Below are 22,944 nucleotides of genomic sequence, written 5' to 3' on the forward strand. Positions count from 1 at the left end.
AGAACCTAACATTTATTTTCATTAAAATAAAAGAGTCTTTGAAGACCTGACCATTCTGCATTAATCTGAAATTAAAATGTTTAAAAAGTAAGAAACACAGAAGAAGGCAGAGAGCATAGAATTTACCTCTGTTTTAGACAACCGCATGTAACTTCAGTTATCTCTACTTCCTTCATTGTCAGTAAAGAAAAATGGGCACTTCTAGAGCACAATTCATCAAACTTATTTTATATCCTGAACATAGCATGTGCTGAATAACTCTGTAAAACTGCCTGTTTCTCTCCACCAGTTGTAAAGGGAGTCAAGTAGACTTGATGTTTTATAGACACTTTCCATTCAAAAAGTTTGGAAGCTTTAGAAGGTCACTTGAAAGCAAACTGTTTGCAAGAACTGAAAATAGAGATAGACACTCTATGGGGAAGTATTTGAATGAGAATCTTGTTACTTTCTATTTTTAATTAATTATAAAAGGCTCTCTGTACTAGCACATACAGGGACCCTGTGTGTTTCATGTTCAGCTTTCTTTGTTGCTTGGACTTGTCCTTGAGTACAGTTGACACTGGTTTCTTTATTGCATTCAGTTTAATGCAATTAACCAGCTGCTAAATACACTGAATTTTCAACCTGATCCTGTCCTGAGATAAATGAGTACATGTAATAACACGTCATACAGTTTACTCCCAAGACACAGACAGTTTGCCATAGCAAGTTAATATGTAAAACATTTGAAAAAATAACTAATCATTCCACTGGTATTTTGCTTTAGCAGACCATTTTTATCAAGGACCCTATTTATAAGACCAAAAGCTTCAATTTATGTTAAAGAGAAATTCAGATAATTTCTTACATGATTCCTGGACTGTAAATGTGTGCTAAAATAAATATTTGTCTCCCTATTCACAGTCTGCCATTATAACTGTCGGAAATACTTTGGGACCTTAAGTGCCTAGAAAACTTTCCACTGAGCATGGCAGTCTATATTTGATCCTGAATTTCCACTTACATTCATCCACAAGAAGTAGGGTGAATTGATTTTTAGCTTTTCCATCTTGCAGCTGGGCTGTGTACATCCCTTTATCGTCATCACAGAAATTCTGGATTATCAGTTCTACGAGACCTTTTCCTTTGACAAAGTTTATTTTATGTGTCTGTGTAAAACAAAGGAAATACAATAAACTGAACAGTTTTTCCACTGCGGAACTGTTCCAAGGTCAGATCCCGGCACAGCATCTTCTACAACACTCAGACATTACAGTCCTTTCATATATGTATCCTTATATACTTTCCCTTACCTTACAGGAGTAATGAAGCCAATGCACTCTGATATTCTATATTCTGGGATTCATCTATTCAATTATTATTTGCAGCAGGAACTTTTCTCTGAGAGAAAGTTTCTGTTAAAACCACATAACACAATAAATTCTTTCTTGTTGGATATTACAGACTTTTCAGCTTACCAGAATCTGCATGATTTTTAGTATAATAGAAGTGTTGCACTTAATTACACATCTGTGGCATGTAATTGCATATTTGGGCAATGATGAGTAATACTGCCACCCTCTTGACATCATGCAAGCACTACTGAACCTTTTATACATACACCCCGAAACCTGCCAGGCGCTTAAACATAAATATCATCATTATGCCTTACTGCCTTGTTTGCTCTAAGCAAATATTATCATTACAAAGAGCTCAACAAATACTTTGTAATCATGCATAACCGTGTCAGTTCTCCAGTGTAGAAAAGACACTGCTTCGAATAGACAAAGCCTTCAATAAATTTGCTACACATTGCTTTAAAAAAACCCAACATCGCAATAACAGCTCTGAAATTCTTTGGCCTAGTCCTATCCCTCTGTTATATCTGTTCTTTTTGTTATCTTGGCATTGCTACACTGCATTTAACTGACAGGCGAATGATTTATATTGTTCTTCATTCTCAACTGTTCTCCCCTCTGGTCCTGTCATTCCAAATACTTTTTAAATGTTATAATATTAACTTGATACGGGAAGACAAGGAAGAGGCTAGAACATTTTTTTAAATGTATGAGAAGGTTGGAGTGCACTGTAACACATGATGCAGTGTTATTTCCAGTGCCTCTGACTGAGAAATAAATCACTTTCATCTGCTTTTACAATTCATGAGATTTATCTGTATTCAGTTCAAAGAGATAGGGTGGAAAGCTTGCAGCTTTGCTTGGTAAAGCAGAAGAAAAATATCTTGTCTTATTGTGAGAGATGGTATTTCTTTAGCATCCACTGAAATGAGTCGAGTTTGTTTGTCTAAGACAAAGCTCTCTGCTGCATTTGTAGTATCAGATGAATTACACAAGGCTGAGGTTTGTTGTCAGAAAATTCCATTATAAAAGGGAAGTCTCTGCTGTGGCAAGATTGTCAGAGGCAGCCTCTCAGGACGGGGGGGATAACAGGAAAGCTGGATAAGGAGGGGACGTTCTCTGAGTGTTACCACTGAAGGTTTTGCTGGCCATAGCACAGAGGAATATTACACTGTCTTGAACTAACAACGTCAATGCTGCAGCCTTGCTTGATACTAGGACTGGACAGCTTGAGAATCAGACAGTTGGCTTTCTGTTTATGCACAGTGGAAAAACCAAGCCCTAGAGTCTTCCAAAACCACACATCAAAATATCTGATGGGAATTTAGAAAACTGGGAATGTACCTATTTGCTCTATCTCCCTGTTCAGCAGGGGGAAAGTAAGTCAGGATTAAAAACAAAACAAAACATACTGGAGTACTTGTCAGCTCCTTGTCATTGAAGATTAAATGCAGCTCTGCATTTGGTGACAGCTTTTCAACCTCCAACCACAGCCGCACTTCTCCTTTCTCCAGAACATCAATGTTCCATCCAGATATCAGCTTGATCACTGGAAAACAAAGAGAAGAATGGAGGGGAATTCACAGGCAAACCACAGAATTTGGCTCAGCCGGGGTTATGCCAGGGTTCCCCTTTCAGTGTCTATACATATGGTAGTGGCTTCTTACTCTTTCAACTTACATGGGTTCCTGATTTCATGGCTACGTTTCAATAACTTGTCCAGATCTGAAATGCAAATAATAAGTTATTTAGATTAGTACAACTAGGCCAAAATTAATTAATTGTATTAATTTAATTTGTTAATGAGCTTTATTTATGTCAAGAAGAAGATAATAAGTACGAAACATTGGAGGAGGACTAGAAAAGGTTGTGAAGATAATTCTTCGTTATGTCTGGACAAAATGTTAGTTGTAGCAATTCAAGAAGCATGTTAGAGAAGTTTTAAATCACTGTGATAGTGTAGCTGTGTGTGAAATCTGAACTGTAATGGAAAAATGACCTTCCAGGAGCATGGAATCTTTTCTTAGGGGACTGTAAAAGAAACTGCCCTTGAGCCTTCAAGGAATGGGAAACATCTTTCCAATGATGCCACTATCATTATCACTTACTATTCCTCTACGAGAAACTTTCCTCTAAACATCTAATTTTAGAAAATTATAGCACATTAGATTTTTGTTCTTGTCAATTATTAGTTTTTACCTTCTTTTGTTAAAGTGCAGCTGGCAGAGATATCGTCATCTACATCCGTGACCTCCACTGAATATACACCCAGATCCTTTTCTGATGGGTCTTTCAGTATAAGCTTAGATCTTAGAAATAATAATAATAATAACAATAATAATAATAATAATAGCCTAAAAAATTATGCCTTCTGTAACAGAATGCAATACATTTGATACACCCGGAACATCAAATATAGCACTTATTGTCATTTATATGTGACACTGAGGAGCAAGGCAAAAACATTAGCAGTATGATGGCTGATGCTTCCCTTTTGTGACCTGAAGATTGCACTGAATGCCCCATTTCATGGACACCAGAGCTGAGAATCAGGTACAGAGATTTGCAGAAGTTCAATTGTGTATATGTATTTTAGCTTGGAAGGAGAGGGAAGCATTTGGCTTCACATTTTTCTCGGTGTTTAATGTGTTCTTTATTTGACAGTCCACAATTAATTTTCTCAGTGTGCATTATATACTCACTTATTGCCTTTCTCTTCAGTCTGAACTCTGTCAGCATCTGGTGGTCCTTCATAGTCCTTTGACCAGATAAATTCAGAGCAGTCATTCTTTTCAGGAGCTTCAAAAGCCATATAAATGAAACCCTCTTCATCGACCCCAAGTTCAATATCATTTGTGCCTGTATGAGGAAAAAAACCACAAAACATTCCTTACCAAAATAGATCAGGGCTTAGCTTCTGGACATCTAACTCAAAAAAAAAAAAAAAGACAGACTGTACAGCTAGAGTAAATTCATTTGGGCAGTTTGATTTGCTAATCTTTATTTTGACTGTGGTTCTTTCTTGCTATGAAACATGTAGCTGATGTTTCATAAAGCAGTTTTTTACCGGAATCATCATAGTATTTACAGACTTGCACTATCTCATCACTTTTAGTTTCATACCGGGTTTGGTTTTAGCTACCACAGGATCCGAGGGGAGTGAAGGGGGTCCAATTCCAGCCTTGTTCAGTGCTCTTACTCGGAAAATATAGCATTTCCCTGTCTCCAGATCTGAAACCTGCAGGAAACAATGACAGGAATTAACGTAAGACTAAATGAGAAGCAACAGTTGGATACTAGGTGCATATACAGACCTTCATATGGGTGGTGGCTATGGACTGCTTATTTATTTGTTTCCATTCCTCTGATCCTTCTTCACACATGTCTACATAATACCCTGTAACAGGACCTGCTCCTATGTACAATGGTGCTTCCCAGTGTAGCTTCAGGGATGTGTCTCTCACTTCAGTGCACTTCACATCATAAGGAGGGCCTGTTCAAAGAAGGGTAGGCTGTCAAACAGTAACATTAAAAAAATGCAACTGGGTGCACTTTGTTTGAGTTTGAGATCAGAAAGTAGAGAGTTTTAAGGTAACAAGGAAATAGTGGGCGCATAGGAGATGCTTTCTATGCTAATTAACTGTAGAGGTAGGTTCTAGAAAAACGCATGCACCAGCAGGTTTAATGTTATTTGCTTTGGTGTAATATACAAAGACATTAAGATATTAGATCCAGATTCTTCATTCTCTGGAAACGTTATTAAAAATACCTGGGTGCTGTATCTGTGTAATGAGAAATAATAGCCTATGTCTGAATCAGAACTTCCGTAGAAGTTTGTGTGCTTTTCTGTACTGGGAGCCACCCTTCTACAGACCTATAGTTTTCAGAAGTCCCTTGGATTCACAGAAGAGTGAGGAGATAACTAGTATACCTGGAAATATTTTTCTGGCTGTTGTTTTTACATGAGAGATACCTGGTTCTGGCATTGTCCACTCCTCACATCTGAACAAGTCACTGGGTTCAGATACTTCCCCAACACCAGCCATGTTCACTGCACAGGCACGGAATTCATACAGGTGACCTTCCTCAAGGTTGCTGACCTTTGGGTTCAGAAGTGCAAACAGATTATTAGAACAATCCTGCATGGTCGTAGTCTTGTGAGGGTAGGAGGAGAGTTCTAGACTAGAAAACAGCTCAACCCTTGTTACAGCTATGGTTCCCACTATGCTTAAAGAAGGACAGTATTGTATCTGAAATGAATACCGTGCAAACTCGTTGCGGAATTGGCTGAATATTGACTTCATGCCAATCTAGTTCAGATATATCATGCTGATCTACGAAATAACCCAGAATCTTTGTTCCTCCCTTGCGCTTCGGGGGTTTCCAGCCAATGGTCATGTCAGCCTTCCCACAATTTAGAAGAACAAACCCGTGTGGTGCTGATGGACAAGCTGTGCGGCAGAGGGAGAGAGAAAACACGGTATTATTCAATGCAGGTTTGGGATCTAGGGATCGGGAAAAGAGGTGTAGGTATGGGATGAACTGGGCTGAGGAAATCTCTGTGTGCTCATACCAGATGTGATTCCATTTGTGTTAAGGCCCCTTAATACCACTTTTGCTGTGTAAAAGTATTTGAAAATGACCAGATTCTTATTTGGAAGTCACAGCAAAAGTCATGGATGTGTCTCAGGATATTTCTTGCATGTTGCTTTATGGTTTGTCTGACAGAAAAGATGGAAGCAGTGGGTCGATAAAATGGAGAAGATGGAGGGTTAGATACTGGCTAATGTGGTTGGTAGGATTTTGTAATTGCCCTGGAGACGTTCACAATGATGATTTCAAGATACCAGCATAATTGAGCACTTAAAATGGTCACTTGTACCAGTGCCAAATTAATACTGAAAATGTAACACACTGCTAAGTCAAAATGCTCATTAACTCTGTCCACCCTTGACAAGTATAATTGATGACAGAAGCTGCAGGATGCAAGAAAATCAGTTCCCTGTTGCTTTGCTTTGCTTATCTGCTCAATGTTATTACCACTACATGTAATAATAGCTATGCATGATAAATACATTTTTGAGGGATTTAATTTTTGTGTGTATGTGCATGTATATGTTACTACTTACCAATAGCTTGCCTTACAACGATAGGATCTGTTTCTGGTGAGCTTTCACTTAGTCCTGCTTCACTGACAGATTTCACACAAAAGACATATTCTTTTCCAGGCTGCAGCCCAGGAACAGTAAATCTAGGAGAGCAAATTAATATGTTTGTGTTTGACTGTTCAAAATACAGGTAAACAGTCTTTTGAACAGACAGCAATACATTTTAATAAGGCATTGTTACTTACAAAGTCATTATTTGCCATTACAAATTGAAGTTCACTGTGTCACGTAAAATGGCTACCAATAAATCAGACAGTAAGTATAGATCAGATAGAGAGGTGTCACACTGCTGGCTGGCATTGTCTGTAGAATAAATAGGACTTTTTAATGGACTTCTTCTGCTTGACATGTGACCCTCACAGCTAGAGAGGTATTCTAAATCCTATGTGTGAATGACACCAACTTACTCTACTGGAAAGCAAGCAAAAAAATGGAATGTAGTTCTGCTGGTGCCACAAGGTCTATCTACCTTCTGCAGATCCAGAGACTATGAAGATATATACACAGACTTTGCTATCAGTCTGGCTTTGGATGTAAAAGTGAGACTTTGAGCAATACTCAATTCTAAAAGAGGATGTGGTGTTTGTGTGCATGCATGCTTATGCATGTGCGGAGAAGGAAGTTCTTCTTTTATCTGAAATATGACTCCAGCCTTAAACAGAAGAATCCAAGTCGGCACCCTGTCTTCTCTCAGTGGAGTATAAGAGCTGAACTCACTCATTACATGTCACGGGCTTATTATTGACAGTTTGCCATTCTTCTGTCCCAGTCTCCCGACAATATATGTAGTAGCCAAGAGGCTCCAGACCATCCTTTAACTTATCCCATTGCAAAACAACAGATGTCTTGGTGTCTCTGAAAGCTAAAACCTGAGATGGTGGAGGCAGAGTAGCTAAAAAGGAAAAAACAGAGAAAAATAGAGGGGTTTAAAATTTATGAATTTAAAAAATACTATCAGTGAGTTGGTCTGTTTGATTTATTCACCTTTTCCGGAGCATCATTTTCAAATTAGAGCAAAATACCATGAACATTGTCCCAGTCTACAGCCTATACTTCTATGTTTGGGTTTGCCATATCTCATATTCCTCTCCCTTACAGCCCATTGATTTCTGCAGAGTTACACCTACTTAACCTTCTCTGAAGTAGAGGAGAAATGAGATTCATACAGCAACTCTCATGTGACTCCACAATGAAATGGGACCTGCTTCACTCTTGAAAAAGGACAGTATGAGTGAACACTAAGGCAGCTTTAATATGGGAGAATATAAAAAAATAAAAGAAAGAGTGAGTGCTCATCTCTGCACAAGGGAAACATGGGCATGAGCCTTTGCATCTCTTACTTTTGTCAGCTCAGTCCGGGAAGAAAACAAAACAAATCAGCACTGTGAAGACTGCTGTTCTGTGTGAAGCCCCCAGAAACAGGCTCCTTCAGCAGTTGTATCATTCCTTCCAACACTGGTCTGTGTAATCACTCTCTTACACAGTGCTGGAAGCATACTTGGATTAAACACAGGCTTCAACTGTTTCTTATTTTATTAAATGTAATTCCCCTATCATCACTTGGTTAGATTTACACTGCACTGACCAACTGCAAAGTAATTAAACAAGGATTTAAGGCTTTAAGAGATTTCCTGATATCAAAGCAACTGCTGTGTAATCATATACCATGAAGTTTAAAGGAAAGGAGGGGCAGGGGAACCCACACGTTACTTTCATAGTACATCTCCTTTTCCATGTCATTAGTGTAGAGCATATTAATGAAATAATTACCCAGTTTTGCTCCAGCAGTTACAGGCTCACTGGGCAGGGATGGCTCACTGATTCCATACTTGTTAACAGATCGCACGCGGAAACAGTATGATTTTCCTTTAACGAGATCAAAGAGTGCAAATCTTGGGGAATTAACTGGCATATCCAGATTAACCATTTGCCAGGAGTTGCTGCCTGCAATTGACTGTAACGAAAAAGGTGATGATTTACAACTCATATTGTAACTCAAGCTTAAAACCCTCCTGAGCAATACAAAGCTGATCTTTACAGGAAAGTAATTTTAAAACAAACAAACAAACCAAATGATTTATTTCTTGTTGATATACCCAAACTTTTCTTCCTTGGCAACAGAGGGACCCTTCGCAGCAGAAATGGTACAGCAGGTGGGAAATGAGTATGTGTGAAAGGAGATTGGTAGAAGATATTAATTAACGGGCAAAATGATTAGTGGGGAACTGGAAAGTGAACTATTGTGCAGTTCTTTGCAGCTTTTCCACGCTTAAGGGCCCATAGGACAGGAACACTCTTCCTGTTAAAACTCTGCTACTATTCTGTGGTGTAAAACTTACTTGTTTATTCTTTGTTAATCATTACTATTTGAGTTGGTGGTAAGAGTCACGATCGTAGGTCAAGTAAACTGTGGATCTGGAGAGAGGCTGAGCAAGCCATTTTTGAGGCTGTAATTCTCCAGTTATCGACACAGTGAATAGCCTTGCCTGTGCTATAGGCCGTCTGAGAAATAAATGATTCTGTTCTGCAATTTCCCTTCTATGTGATATTATTTTCTTACCTTTTCCACATAATAATTCAGTGGCTCTCTGCCTCTTGGATCTGGTTCGTCCCAGGCCAAAGCCACATAATCTTCTCTGACCTCACTTGCATGAACATTGGTGGGTGGCAAGGGAATTTTAATATGTCCTATGGGAAGTCAGAATAGGCTATGCTTTAGTTATAATGTGGCAGGAAAAAAAAGTTCTTTTACAATGGATTATGTTTTCCCACTATAAAGTAAGATTCTTCAATATAAAGGAGGAGACTTAAACCCTTTGGGGACATAGCGGCAAACCAAGATTATTATAAAAGGCTGTGCTATTTAGGATAGTTTCTGATCCTTGTGTAGCTTACAATGATGTTTCACCATATATTTTCCTAAGTGTGTTTTCTCAGAGTCATGTTATTACAGATCTCGTTGTAGAACAACCATTCCTCTCTGAGAGAACGGCTCAGTATAAATTTGAACTTACCTTCCAGGTCATCCTTGAAAATTTCTATCGTCCTGCCTTCGTCGTATGGAATAACTGTAATGTCAAACAGGGCAATGTTATCCACTAAGAGAAGATGCTTGGGGCTTGTCAAGAAAGACAGAGCCCAGGACTGTGTCATTTCATTATATGCATAATTATAGACATTTAATTACACATACAATGAAATGTCGTAACTGGTATTTTGATCTTTTTCTGTTCAGAATAGTACTAAGGTGGGTTCAGCAAAGGCACGTCAGTATGTTGCAATGATATTTGTGAGAATGGGGAGAATCTGGACAAACTGCATTCAGTTATACCTGCAGCCTCACATTGTACTTAAGGAGAAAATTTTCCTGGTTTTAGTACAAACCTGTCACTCTCTTGTCCTTGCTGGTGTCATATGTTGTAACTGGATCACTGGTTTTTGAAGGATGACTGATGCCCTCTTTATTGACGGCCTTTACTCGGAACTGGTATGTCTGTCCTTCAGCAAGGCCCAAGACAGGGTATCTGCAGGTTTTCACAGGCTTGTCATTGCATGGGACCCAATCCTCTGACCCAGCAACACACCTGAAATGAAACACAGCCCATGGAGTTTCTTCGTGGTTTTTCCACAACATGATCATGAGCATTTTTGCTCAAAGATGATTAACATACAGACCTTTCAATATAGTATCCCAGGATTGGACTTCCTCCGTTGTCACTGGGCGCTACCCAAGAAAGAATCAAGCAGTCTGTATTTACATCATGGCATTTCACGTTGAGTGGGGATCCAGGTGCACCAGCTGTTTCTGCTGCAGCATCTATAGAAACACCAAGTGATAATGGTTAGGTTTTTTTCTTCTCTGTACCAAAATTTTCATTCAGTAGCTTAATTTTAAGTATCTGAGGGCCTACATCCCAGTAATACAAGTCATATTTTCTAATACCTAAATCACTACTGAAAATAAGATTTGGACATTTTGATAACTGTATCCATGCACAAAATTGGGAGATATTTTCTTGTCTATGAGGCTGTGAATTCCTTTATGCCAAGGTATTAGGAAAGGAGCTTTTGTTCTAAGTAGGATAGAATCCTGCTTATACCTCTAACAAACACGTAAGTGGTCTGCTCTTTATATCCATCCAGTGAGGGGACACGGATAGTGTAGAATCCCTCATCTTCTTTGTAAGCACATGACACCGTCAGAGAAGCCTCCTGGTCTTGGTACTTTAGTTCCCGACATTCAGAGTTCTGCAGCAACTTGCCTGTGAAGCATGAGAAGGGGTAAAGGAACTCCACCTGAACTGGTTGAGTCAGGACTGGCATATTTCCAAATGCAAAAAAACCCACAGAGCAAGATGAGGGATCTCTAAGACACTCCTGATATTATTATTATGCCTCCAAGTTACAGTCATGGACTCTGATCCTACTTTGTTGCTATGCCTCTCTGTTCCCTTTGTACACAAATGCAGAGCAAAAATCATGGTCCTTGTCCTGAATAGCTTGCAGTCCAAGTGAAAAGGAGTAATAAAATGCAGCTTCAGATGAATTAGGGAGTAAAAGGTACTCTTCACACCAGGTAACTGGATGCTCTGAAGTCTGCCAAATACTGTGCCAGCTCTAACTGAGGATACATGACTGCTCAGCACGCAGGGTCTTTTGTCTGAGTGGTGCTCAAAACCAAGAAAGCGGAATGGCACATACTGTGCATTTTGTGTATTTTTATCAGATCTGAGATACAAACTCTAGCCAAATTCTCCTCAAATCACTAAAACTCAATAGGCCCTGCTATTTTCACAGCTGATACTGGCAGAAGTGCTGGAATGGCAAGAGCAGTCTTACTGTGTTGCTTCTGCTTTCCAAAACTTTAATAGCACAGAAGGATTACCAGTTTGGCTAAGATCAACATCCTTGATTGCCAGCAGAACAACACAGAATATCCAAAAGGTTTTTTTCACTAGAGAACCACTGGCTTTTCAAACGCTTGGCCCTTTCATTGTATAGAACTAAGGCTCTTAAACTATTCTTACGAGCAGAGATAAGTCATTACCTCCAAAACATTTTAGCGGTGTCATCCTTTTACAAGTGAGGAAAACATACAAATTAAATAATAACATCTGTAGCTTGAGAAGAGCTGAGAGCAGCTCAAGAATCCTGAATTCTAGTTCTCTCCTGTGAACATTAGAACACACCTGTGAATTCAAATGGTATATTCATATAGGTACATGTATATAAACTTAGCTGTTGCATACAAACCATCTCTGAACCAGGTAATGTCTCGTTGGTGTTCAAGTAAATCAGAAGAGAAGTAACAGGAGAGGGTGAAAGGCTCCTTTTCTCTTGAAAATAAGGGTTTCAGTGGAAAAGCAAAATCTGCCTCTCTGGCCATAAGGGATCCTATGAAACAAGAGTAAAAGCCAGCATGATAGACTTCCCAGAGCCTTCCTCCTTGTAGTATTTTTATTATCATATATTTAGAGTGGTACCTGAGCCTTTTACTTTTCACGTGCAGTCAGGCTAATAGGAAAAGCTATAGCTCAGAAGAAAAGAATCAAATTGCTTCAGGCTATAAAAATAAAAGTAGTAATAATAATAACAACCATTTACTCACTTCTGTATATTTCTGAATCAAATCCTGACTCCTTTCCGTAATATTCTATAAGACAAGAAGAAAACACATTTAGCAAATCTCATGCCAGTGTTTATCTTCCCCTCAAAAACATACAATGATGCTCAGCAAACTATGTTTTTCCCTCAAACCAGCTCTTAATGTGAACCTTCAAAGTGTCATCATATGGTAAAACATTAATTCATTTGACAGCTGATGCCCTTCACAAACAACTCAGGATGCATCTACATAGGAAATTGTTCATATGACTATACTAGTATAAGCAATACTGCTTTAAATGCTCATGTGCACACGGCTTTTCATAGCTAAGGAGGCTTTTTTTCAGTTTGGCTTCTGTCTTTTTAAGCTGCACTAGGAAAGTTATGCTGAATAAAAGCATGCATACAGAGAGCCACAACTTTTGTTACATGGGTGTACCAACATGGTACTGTCCAAATTAGAAGCGTCACAATCTAGGATCACCCATAACTGAAATGCTTCAATTATGTCCCTATTTGGAGACAGAGCGTGACAGCTACTTATTGCCACATACAGCACGGAAAAGGAAAAAGTGTTGGTGTCATAAACATTACTGAAAGTGGAATTTGGCCAAACCCCTGGGTTTAAGCAGCATTCCCAGAGGATGGTGTGGGATTCTTGAAGACTACCAATGACGGGGACTTCAAGCTTTAACCAAAAGAAAGGATATCTGTCCTGAGACACTGAGGGAATTCCTGGACCAAGGGAAGTGTGTCCCCTGCCAAATCACTTGTTTCAACAGTCGTGGATTCTTTGGAGACATTGTATGTGAATGCTGGCCTGCTTCACCTGATCTAGCCTGTGAGAACTGCTGGCATCACAGCACAAAATGAAATTATTTGGAGCCGAAATGTAAGAACTGATGCACTTCACACAGGATGAAATTAAGGTACTTTCCTTTCTTATCTTTATAAGCTGCAAGAAATGCACATAAAATGATGCCTATTTTTTCAATGAATGAAGCTTGGCAGTAGCAGAGCTCACTCATAAGCAAAAGATGAGGACTGAGTGTTAATAGCTGAAGAGGAAAGAAATAGAAAGCACAAGAGGCAAAGCACAGCCTCATTCCAGGTCCTGTGAGACCCTCAGTGATGTCTTTAGGGAAAGTGAACCACAGATCCCGGAGGCCCTCCCCTGGCATCAAGGGCATTCCAGACAGCGTGGGGCCAGGAGAAGAGATGCCATCGGCCTGCCTGGGCGATGAGGAATGTTTCCAGTGGAGGCAGGATTAAGGCCTTGGTGTAGTCTCTATTTTCAGAACGTTAAATGCAAATAGCAAAAGGAAGAATCATGTTACTGGGATGGCATTAGGCAGGGTCAAGTGAGAAGGAACAGTGTGGGCCTCTCACCCCCAATCACAAGGAACAATGTTTGCAAGCTGTTTGAAATGCTGATCAAGCCTGATGAAGGGCAGTTTAATCAGGCACTTAGAGGTGAAGAGAGCAGTCCCATCTAAGGTTTTCTGTGATAGACCACAGCTCTTATTCTACCATCGTGCCTGCTCTGATCCTAAAGATGCTGATGGGAATTGGGAGGAGTATGTGATTATCGCCATGGATTTTTTTTCAGACAGCTGCTTCTGCTTTATGGCAAAGGCCCAGTTCCTGAGTTCTGGACATACTATAAGAACCTTTCTAGAAGAGAAGCATTGCGCACCTGGTAAATTTTTCTGTATTTCTGCATTAGGATAAGGGCAGTTTAGGAATCTGAGAAGGCTTGCAAATGAAGGTTTTATGGGCTATTATACACGTCCCTTTAGAATTGTTAAGTGTGTGCTGCATATTTCCAGATATGCTGAATTTTGACATTGTTTAATTAGAGGATCTGAAAGATATCATAAACAATACACTTCTATTACAATTCTGGAGTCACATTCTTCTGTACGCGTATGTATCCCCAAACTGTATTCCGATGTGATCAAAATATGGCATGCAAAGAATAAGGATGATAATAACATAACCCATGACAGAGCCAAGAATATATTAAAGCACTAACAATAAATATACTATCTAAACCAGAGAAGACCCCTTCTGTCTGAAAAAATAGTTCAGTCTGGCTTTGCAATTCAATCAGTTGAAGAAACCCATCTCTTCGTGACCAGTAAGATGTCCAAAGCAAACCTGTTCCCTTCCTGTTACCATTGGAATTACTCCCTGGACGCTCTCAGTCCCACTGAAGCATTTAGTTGTCTACAGTTCTGTGGATCTATTCTGTTCAGGCTTTTTATGACAAAATTGTTATTTTTATATATATGTGTGTAAATATATATAAATGTGAACAGCTAAACTATGATCCTATGAGACTGCACTGCATATTTCTTAAAGCTTGATATAATTTCCCTTTTTAAGTACTGGTGGTTTACTTCCTTCACCATATGTGTGGATTTGGCTTGTGCAGTATGTGTATCTACGGAGTCTATGCCAGTTATTTTAAGAACAGCACAGATCCAAAAAAGAAAATCTTGTATTTGCTCTTGGTAGTTACCGATTTGAGAGAGAAATACGGTATTCTATGCAATATTGCACTGAGAGATCCCTTTGAAAGCCACAGTACTTGTTAACCAATTTCTTGCTTATCTTTAGAAATGCAGCAGACTCTTTCTAAGCCTGTTATGTATTTAACTGTATGGCTGTTTCACATCAGTCCAGAAGAAATAAGTACCTAAATTTAGTACAATTTCAGCACATTGGAAGGACAGCTGTGTCCGTATGGAATCTGAAAGATTTTGCCTGAGTCCAGAAGTGACTGAGGAAGAGAAGCCGTTATATCAGCCATATACATATTAGTTAGTGGTAGCTAAGGATTATTTTACCCAGTTGTGCTTTCCCCTTATTAATAACTGAGAGAAATTCTCCTCTCCTATTAACAGAGTGCTCACTTCTTTCTCTGTTTTTCCAGAGTGCTTGTATGTTCCTATGATATAATGTATAGCATTGAAAATATTTTGAAGAATCTAAAGAATTTGTAAATTTAAAACCAAAGGAACATTTCCTACTTACTCCTGACAAGCACTGTAGCAAATGAATAAGCCTCGCCGTATTGATTCTTAACTTCAACACTATATTCAGCAGAATCTTCCATGGAGCATCTGGAAAAAAAACATTTCCGCTCCATTTAGGTTTCAGTTATTGTTCATACTTCACGGGACAAATTCAAGGAGGTTTGTTCCCCTTTAATTCCAGAAGTTAGAAGCAGATACTTGCTTTTCGTCAAGAAGCTGCTTTTCCTTTCAATTACAAGGATTTCTTATATTTAGTGGTCAGTTTTTCTCTCTTGATACACAGAAGCAAAACATTTCAAGTAATGAACAAGCAAAAGACCTGTGAAACACTTCATTCCGCTGAAGATATGCATCTATCTTTATCACATGTATAATTCATAGAGTTGAACTAATGTCATTCTGATTACATTGATCCATCCTAAATCACACTGGTATGTCTGCTTGTGAAGTGCTCTTAAAGTGCATGGCCTTACCCTGATTGAGAAAATTTTGGCCATGCCTAAAAAGAGCAAAACCAAATAAGGCTCTAAATTTTTTTTTTAAGATTTTTTAAACCTCATGAACTTCCTAACGTCAAAGGTTTAGCTCAGACACAACCCACTAAAGTCAAGCAGGGTCAGATTCCAGAAGAATTCTCTTTTTTTTGTTTAGCATACACAAACTGGGAGTTTCAGGAGAGCAGGTCTTACTCAACTGAAAAAACAACTCGGACGAGCACACACATTACCTGCTGATGTGCAGGGTCAGCATCCCAAACTTGTTTTTTATCTTGTATTTTCCTGCTGGGGCTAGGCGAGGATCAATACGCACTCCATTTTTATACCTAGTTGAACACAAAGGAAACATGCTGCTTAGGAAAGGACAGAGAAATTGACTGGTAAAATTAACACTTTATTTTATGATTAACCATGTCAAACACAACAGAGGCACAACAAAACAGAGGAGTAGACACAATTCCCTCTTTTACAGGTCTCTCACACCCCAAAACAGCCTTGCAGCTAACCTAGATCCCCTCCCATAGTCCTGCGTCTGTTTCTTCCCTAGGGCTGCTTGCAGACTGCCTACGGGCAGCTTAGCATTGGCTTGTTGCTTCCTCCTCAGTTTGCGCTCCCTGCTTTGCAGGTTGTGCGAGGGAGTTCGGGCAGTTGTCTCTTGCTTCTTTGTGTTCACTGGGAATCTGTGGGAGGTTCATATTCTCTTTGTTCTTGGAATAATTCAAAGAGGTTGTTCTGGAAGAACACAGGATATCAGGAGTTCTGACAGTGGCAGAGTTAGCTGCCTACGAAGTCATTAGTAATCCAAATGTTTGCATACTTCAAACCTTCCATGGGAGGAATGGTCGATCACTTTAACAAACTGGTCAAAGTACAGTTTGCAAATTGTTTTTTGAGGTGATCTTTCATTTATTTCCATCCCTCTGTTATTAACGGTAAATGCTGCAGTCAGGCCCAGTACGTAACACTTCCTCTCCTGTGGTTTGGTAAATATGCAAAGCTGAGTAAATGAAAGAGTTGGTTTGTATTTTACAAATTGTAGGAGTGATGGCAGTTTAATGCTAAAACTTGCATAGTATCCAAGGTATCCAAGCCTTGATGGTGCGTATGTGTGCAGTGATTTAGTGCTGGCAATAGATCCTGGTTTCCGAGACTTAAATCCTGAGTTTGCCTGCAGGATGGAGGACAGCACCAAGGGAAGCAGGGAAATCTACATGAATGTCAGTCCTATCCAGAAGGAGCCCCGTAGGACTGTCCACTGCCTCCACGGCCCACTGATTACTTAATGTCTTTACTGGTCCTAACAGTGGAACTGGAGAATTGAAAGTGTTTTCCGTGATTTCTGAAGCTCTCCCTTCCTTCCTTCTAGCAGGACACAGATGTTACTCCTCTGGTTGCTTCCTGAAACGCACACAGACTGTTAGCCACGTGGGCAGCATGAGTCATTGCTATCAACTGACATACCAAGTAACCTGCGGCGGTGGGGAAGCCAGGACCGTACATGCCAGCTTCACTTCCATCCTCTCCCAGACTGCATGTACTCTGAGGGGGATCCAGAACATAGGTGGTCGCCCCGATCGCAGCTCAATGTATTCCTTCTCCACGCATGCCTTTTCTACAGCCTATGACAAGGATAGACTAAATAAAGGCAATAGAAAGGGATTACGTTCTAACTACACAAAGTCTTTTACAAAGGGACATGTGTGATAATGCTTCAGTGGCAGGAGTATAAGGCCTTATTTCTAATGGTTTTGAGGTTGTCCTAACACCTGATTAGGTTTAGAATCGTCTCCAGAATGCTAGTTAGTCTTGGCAATTTTAATCCTGTTGCCATTTCTGCTACCAATAGAGATGTCTGATCTGACCTTCCTCCGAAGGGCCTTCCGGTCAGCTCTCACACGCAGCAGTCTGCAGTTCCGAATAACCTCCTTTTCCAACTTTTCCATGTCATTCCCAAACCGAACTCTCTTTTGCCCCCTCTGTTCTAGCTCTAGGATGGCAGCTTCTCTTTTTATCTTGTAATCCCTGCAACAGAGGATGATAAAAGCCAACAGAAGTTACGATAATGCTTTTTGTTTTGTTTTGGTCTTTTTTGTTGTTTTATAGCACGTATTTTTGGTTAAATCAGAACAAGTGCTAAGGACAGAAACATCAGCTTGCATGCAGTATGGGTATGAATGTCAGGCAATTATGCCTCACAGGAACCAGCAGTGCTACCATGAAATATAACACTTTAACGGCATAAGAAGGGGATCCACTATATCACCACTTTTAATCCCAGGCAGGGAACTGGGAGAAAGGTTAAAGGGAGGAGGGATGTTGCTAACTACTTAGGGTGTTCAGCCGTCACAGAAGGATGGACAGCAGGATGATTGCCAAGATTCTCTAGGAAAGAGGGGGAGCTCCATCTGTTACCATTAATTTATTAATCTGACGGTATTTTCCATTTATTCATATGAAACCTGGTTTCTCTTAAGCCCTTGCTTGTGAGCAGGGCACTATTACTCATTATCACAGGTACCAAGGCGATATAATTTCGTTTCCTGCATTTTAGTTGAGGTCTGGTGTTTTTCTTTTTAAAGAAAGAACCTCTTGATTGAACCTGCTCTTTTTGCTTCCAGCAAAATGAGTTGGAAACTGGGACCCCTATATACAAAGGTGATGTTGCATACAATGGTTGTATTTGAGTTCTAATGATTTCTGACTTACTGTGGTATTTCGGAGGTCAAGGCAAGGGCAGCTGCTATCGATAACTCTGAAAGGCTGAAAGTCTCTTCTTCCTCGCTTCCAGAGGCAGACGCACGTAAAAAAATCCAGACAAGATTCCATAATTTCATAAACTCAAAATTCAACAAATCTATGAATGCTTAGTGCCGAGTGTAGGAAGTCCTGTCTGGACCTGATTTACTTGGCCTGTCTCTAACTCTGTGGCTTACCTGGTTTTGAACTTTTTCTTTCTAGTTGTGGAGGTCATTTGCAAGCTCTGTTGCCTCTCCTCCTTTTGCTCCTCCTCTCTGTGGTGGAAGAAGGTTCGGGTTCCCATGCTGGGAAGTCAAAAATGAACTTCCTTGCTGGAATAGAATAAAACATAAAGTGGCTTTCAAATAAGACACCTTAACAGAATCTCTTTAAGTTATCATTAAGTCCTTGCTTTGCATTGACGTTCAAGGGCTGTGAATGAAAGTTCATATAATACTATCTTCTGGCATTCAAACTATGAAAGGGGTCTGTTTCGTGATGCTTCTGTGAAAAATGGAATCAGATGAAGAAATTAATAAGTCTTTAAAGGCAGCTGAAGCTGTAACAGAACAGTAAGTGGGCAGCATTTTGTGGGTCGATTTGTTTTCCTAGGACTGATCTTTGTTTTCCTAGGACTGATCTTATGCTCTAAATCTGGTGGATATTCTTCCAGGGAGTTCCATTAGATCAGACCCCCAATATAGCATGCAGACGAATGAGGAGCATCATGAGAAGGGAGATCAGAAGGACATGGAAGATTAGGGACAAAATAAGGTATGGAACATCAGATAGTAAGATACGGAGGAAAAGTTTAGAAAATAAGCAGATTTTCAGTCTGGAAACTATATTGCAGGGGTAGCTATGATGCCAAATAGCCTGTGACCTGCCACCCAGGTTGTGATCAGGTCAGAACGCATGTTCTGACCCTGCCTGGATGTGCCAGGGGTTAGATAAGGCAATGCTGTTGAAGCAAACACACGGGCTGCTGTGCAGAAATCACTTGGTGTCTGTGGTAGTTGGAAAATGCAAGTGGATTTTCTGGAACTAACCAGTTCCAGTTGCCGTTGCCGAAACAGCACTTCTTCAGCCTGTATTCCCGTCTGCGTATCTAGGCTGCTGACAAGAACAGTTACAGTTCAATACTTTAAGAGGATAATGCTTTATCCAGTCCTTTGAGTCCATCCTGAGAGATCACTTGTTTCTCCTTAGGTCTTAGGAAAAGGTTGATAAAACATGGAGAAAACAGCATCCTTCAAAATGTTAGCCTTAAAGGAGTTGCTCAGTAAACAGCAGGATTTTTCCCAGAGTGACCAGAGAAGCCTTCCCCGAGAGATCCCTCTCCTACAGGTGAAACACGGGGAGCAAACATCGGCGCTCTTGGCTCCCATCCACCTCCTGCATTAGCTGCTAAAGAACTAGGCTGTTGCTGCAGCCTCTCCTCTGGGAATAAGCAGCGTGCTGCTTTTAGGCACTGACTAATGAGTGGGCATTAAACAAAAGTAAATTTTAGAACTGTATCCCTCCTTATCTCATTCTGTCCTGCAATTGGTTCAGAAACATACAGCACAATCCTTAAATTGTTCAGATTTTCAAGTTCTAAGAGCTTAGGTTACTTTATAAAAACAGCTTTGGAAATGTAATTGTTGCCGAATAATATTTGTTCAAACATACTTGTAAATCTCTCCCTAGCTCATGTTCCATTACTGAAATTTCCCCTTGGCAAATTTTGCACCTGGATTTTAGTTTTACTGCTTTCTAATCCTAAAATGATAAAAAACACAACCCCCTCAGCTTTTACTAGTAGTACAATTTTCTGTTAATGCAAACAAATTTCTTAAAAAACAGTCCATGGAAAAGCACAGTTGTATGGAAAAAACAGAGTTGTTGTGGTAAATGCAAAATATCCCAAAATGCAGATGCAAATACAGAATTATCACGATAATATTTCCTCAGCAGACGTTAACTTTGGAAGAAACAAAGAAATGTTGGCAAGTGTAAGAAAGAGAAAATAAAACAGGCTTTTATGGAAAAAAACCTTTGTAATTTCATAGAATACTACTCTCTTCAGGACTATTTCAGCTGCAGAATGGCTACTGGGCATCAGATCTTTGTTTCCATTTTCATGAATAGTTACCGATCCAGGTTAATTTTTGCTATATAATGTTTTTTATTTTTCCCTTGAAAATTTTCAGTGCATAAAGCATCTAGTGTTTATTGTAAAGACACAGAATTCTGATCTGCTAAAACCTACACTTTTCAATCCAAGTACATATTTTTTTCTAAACAGACCGGTAAACCAGAATAGATTCTTGTGAGAAAACATGAAGTAAAACAGTATTTTCATAAGAACAACACTGGAAAAACAGTAATGACACTTTAAAGCAGATACGATCACGAAGCACAGTCTATCTCTGAAGTGCAATTCAAATAAAGTGATCATATAAAATAACTGATGCTGCTATGAAGATCTTACAAAATCTTGCTATAAACAGTAGTTTATTTACAGATAAACCAAACTCACCCTGTGAAGACTACAGTGAGAGTGCCTGTCCTCATGAAAGGGAAAGGACAAAGGAGCATTTTCTTCTCCCTGTTGATGACACTAAGAATGACTCTCCCCAAAAGAATGTTCCCCATGTTTCAGTGCCCATCCTGGAGTCTTAAATATAGCATCCTACCATGCCATCGCAATGACAATGGGGAGACCCATGCAGGGGTTGCGCAGTTGGAGCTGTTTACTGCAATGGCAACTCATCACAAACTTTTTCAGATCGGGGAAATTATTGCCTTTGCCAAATGATATAAGGAAAGACAGGTGCCTCCAAAATTCAGGCATCAGAGTATTGGATTATCCTCTGCTCATTTAGGATAGAAGCTCACAAAGCATCTAAAATGAATTATGAATGTTTTATCTCCTCCAGGAATTTCCCTTGGGTTAACATTGCCATTGCTGCATAATGGAGTGAAATCATTTACTTTGACATCTCTTTAGTGAATGCCAACTCCAGCCAAATTATGTCAGTGTATAATTAGATCAGGAGCTAACAGCAGCTCTTATGTTTTGGTTGGCTGCGACTATGATACTTTCCTTATTACAAGCAGCTGAAGGCTTGCTGCCACAATAGCGGGTGAGCTTACATATCCAGCTGCCCATGGTGGTATCTAAGAGTCTGGGGTAGGGTAAAAGAACAGAGACTACTGTTTTTCCATTTATTTGAGATAGGCTTGCAGTTTCAGCATTCAGGACAAACCCTTCCCAGCAATGTGAGAAGCGAGTGATATGTTTTTGGTGTCAGAAGGAGAAATGGAGGTTTGAAAGTAGCAAAGCTCTGAGGCTGCCATACCAATTTGTGAGCCAGATGTTTTCCAGCTACATTTTATTAGATGAGGAGTCAGCGCATCAACAGCCACTAGAATTCTGTAAAGAGGATATGTAAGAACATAAAATTGACAAACTGGATGAAGCTGAAGGTCGGTCCAGCCCGGTATCCTGTCTCTTGAGAGTGGCCCATAGCTTTTCCTGAGCTGGACACAATGCTTTATTGTCGCTAATAGTCCTATCCCTGTTAAACTACCTAAATTCCTTTTTGAACACTTTATGATTCTGGCCCCCACAAGGCCTTATGGAAATGAATTCCACTATCAAATTTGGCATGGTTTGAGTCACCCCGTATCGGTAGGATCCATTTCTAAGAACCTTTGTTCGCTTCACCATCCAAATAAAACAAAGCTGAAACCCAGCAGAATCAGCACTAGAACTACAAGGACTTCTGTGTGTGAAGTTTATTTAGTGGCTGTGTTTCAGACATTCCTAAGAAAGCAATAAACAGGTACTACTGGGCAGGCATGACTGAATACGTTTTGGTATAAGCTGAGCTATCCAAGTGAAGGAACACTTTTCTTTCATTGGTTTTGAACCATTGCATGATCACTTAAATGCTTTCCTGAATTTTGTGTTATGAGAAGGAATGAGTAATTATCATCTGTTCTGCTTAGTATTAATAATTTCATTGATCTTTGTCATATCAACCCTCTGTTGTATGTTTTAAGGAGAAGGGTCTTATGCTCTCCTCATATGGATGCTGTTTCAAACCTTTGACCAATTTCGTCACCTTTTTCTTACAAAATCTCTTATAATCATGTCTCACAGCTCTCATTATCTCAGCCTGAGAAGAGAGAAGATATACATGGACATTTTAAGTCCTCTGAACCAGCAAGTGTAAGGCCACTGGTCAACACTGTGATCCAGCTGCTGTGCGAGTTCTTTCATGTAGTTCTGCTGCATCATACCTCCCCATCACTAACAGCAATACCAGTTAGGCCAATGTGATGCCAAAGCTAAGATATAAAGTCTATTTTATCAGGGTCCCTAATACTTTCAGAGCTGTTCCTCAACTCTGCTTCATTCTGTCTCCAGAATTTGGAGCTTTTAATTTGTTCCTTGAGTAAGATTTTCCTCAAAGAATGTGTTAAAAAATCATCGGTGATTTTTTTATAGTCTTCAAACAGGGCACCTTTCAATGCCAAAACAAGTAACGAGCAAATAATGAGGGAGAACATG

The 22,944-nt window shown here is 39.7% G+C and overlaps 1 protein-coding gene across 2 annotated transcripts in view; it reads right to left on the reverse strand.

The window, feature by feature from the left end:
- Positions 1-21,100, reverse strand: part of MYOM3 (myomesin 3) — a 29,075-nt gene extending 7,975 nt beyond the window's left edge. Inside the window, exons 1-27 of one of the 2 annotated variants that reach the window (XM_076357138.1) lie at positions 21,062-21,100; positions 20,905-20,973; positions 18,581-18,715; positions 18,354-18,428; positions 17,510-17,669; positions 17,109-17,266; positions 15,878-15,973; positions 15,149-15,237; positions 12,114-12,158; positions 11,759-11,899; positions 10,606-10,767; positions 10,181-10,322; positions 9,890-10,089; positions 9,520-9,573; positions 9,066-9,193; positions 8,276-8,459; positions 7,223-7,397; positions 6,467-6,588; positions 5,601-5,788; positions 5,311-5,437; positions 4,652-4,830; positions 4,461-4,575; positions 4,040-4,196; positions 3,537-3,646; positions 3,018-3,062; positions 2,750-2,886; positions 1,004-1,148 (exon numbers count right to left, since the gene is read on the reverse strand). In XM_076357138.1, the coding sequence (XP_076213253.1) occupies positions 1,004-1,148; positions 2,750-2,886; positions 3,018-3,062; positions 3,537-3,646; positions 4,040-4,196; positions 4,461-4,575; positions 4,652-4,830; positions 5,311-5,437; positions 5,601-5,788; positions 6,467-6,588; positions 7,223-7,397; positions 8,276-8,459; positions 9,066-9,193; positions 9,520-9,573; positions 9,890-10,089; positions 10,181-10,322; positions 10,606-10,767; positions 11,759-11,899; positions 12,114-12,158; positions 15,149-15,237; positions 15,878-15,973; positions 17,109-17,266; positions 17,510-17,669; positions 18,354-18,428; positions 18,581-18,687 (3,241 nt within the window). In that variant the 5' untranslated portion in view covers positions 18,688-18,715; positions 20,905-20,973; positions 21,062-21,100. Of the gene's footprint in view, positions 1-1,003; positions 1,149-2,749; positions 2,887-3,017; positions 3,063-3,536; positions 3,647-4,039; positions 4,197-4,460; positions 4,576-4,651; positions 4,831-5,310; positions 5,438-5,600; positions 5,789-6,466; positions 6,589-7,222; positions 7,398-8,275; positions 8,460-9,065; positions 9,194-9,519; positions 9,574-9,889; positions 10,090-10,180; positions 10,323-10,605; positions 10,768-11,758; positions 11,900-12,113; positions 12,159-15,148; positions 15,238-15,877; positions 15,974-17,108; positions 17,267-17,509; positions 17,670-18,353; positions 18,429-18,580; positions 18,716-20,904; positions 21,006-21,061 lie in introns of those variants that run through there. The other variant, XM_076357137.1, reaches the window with a different exon arrangement.
- Between the last annotated feature and the right edge of the window lie 1,844 nt (positions 21,101-22,944).

The sequence above is a fragment of the Aptenodytes patagonicus genome, chromosome 21, assembly GCF_965638725.1.
Source record: "Aptenodytes patagonicus chromosome 21, bAptPat1.pri.cur, whole genome shotgun sequence".
NCBI lineage: Eukaryota > Metazoa > Chordata > Aves > Sphenisciformes > Spheniscidae > Aptenodytes > Aptenodytes patagonicus.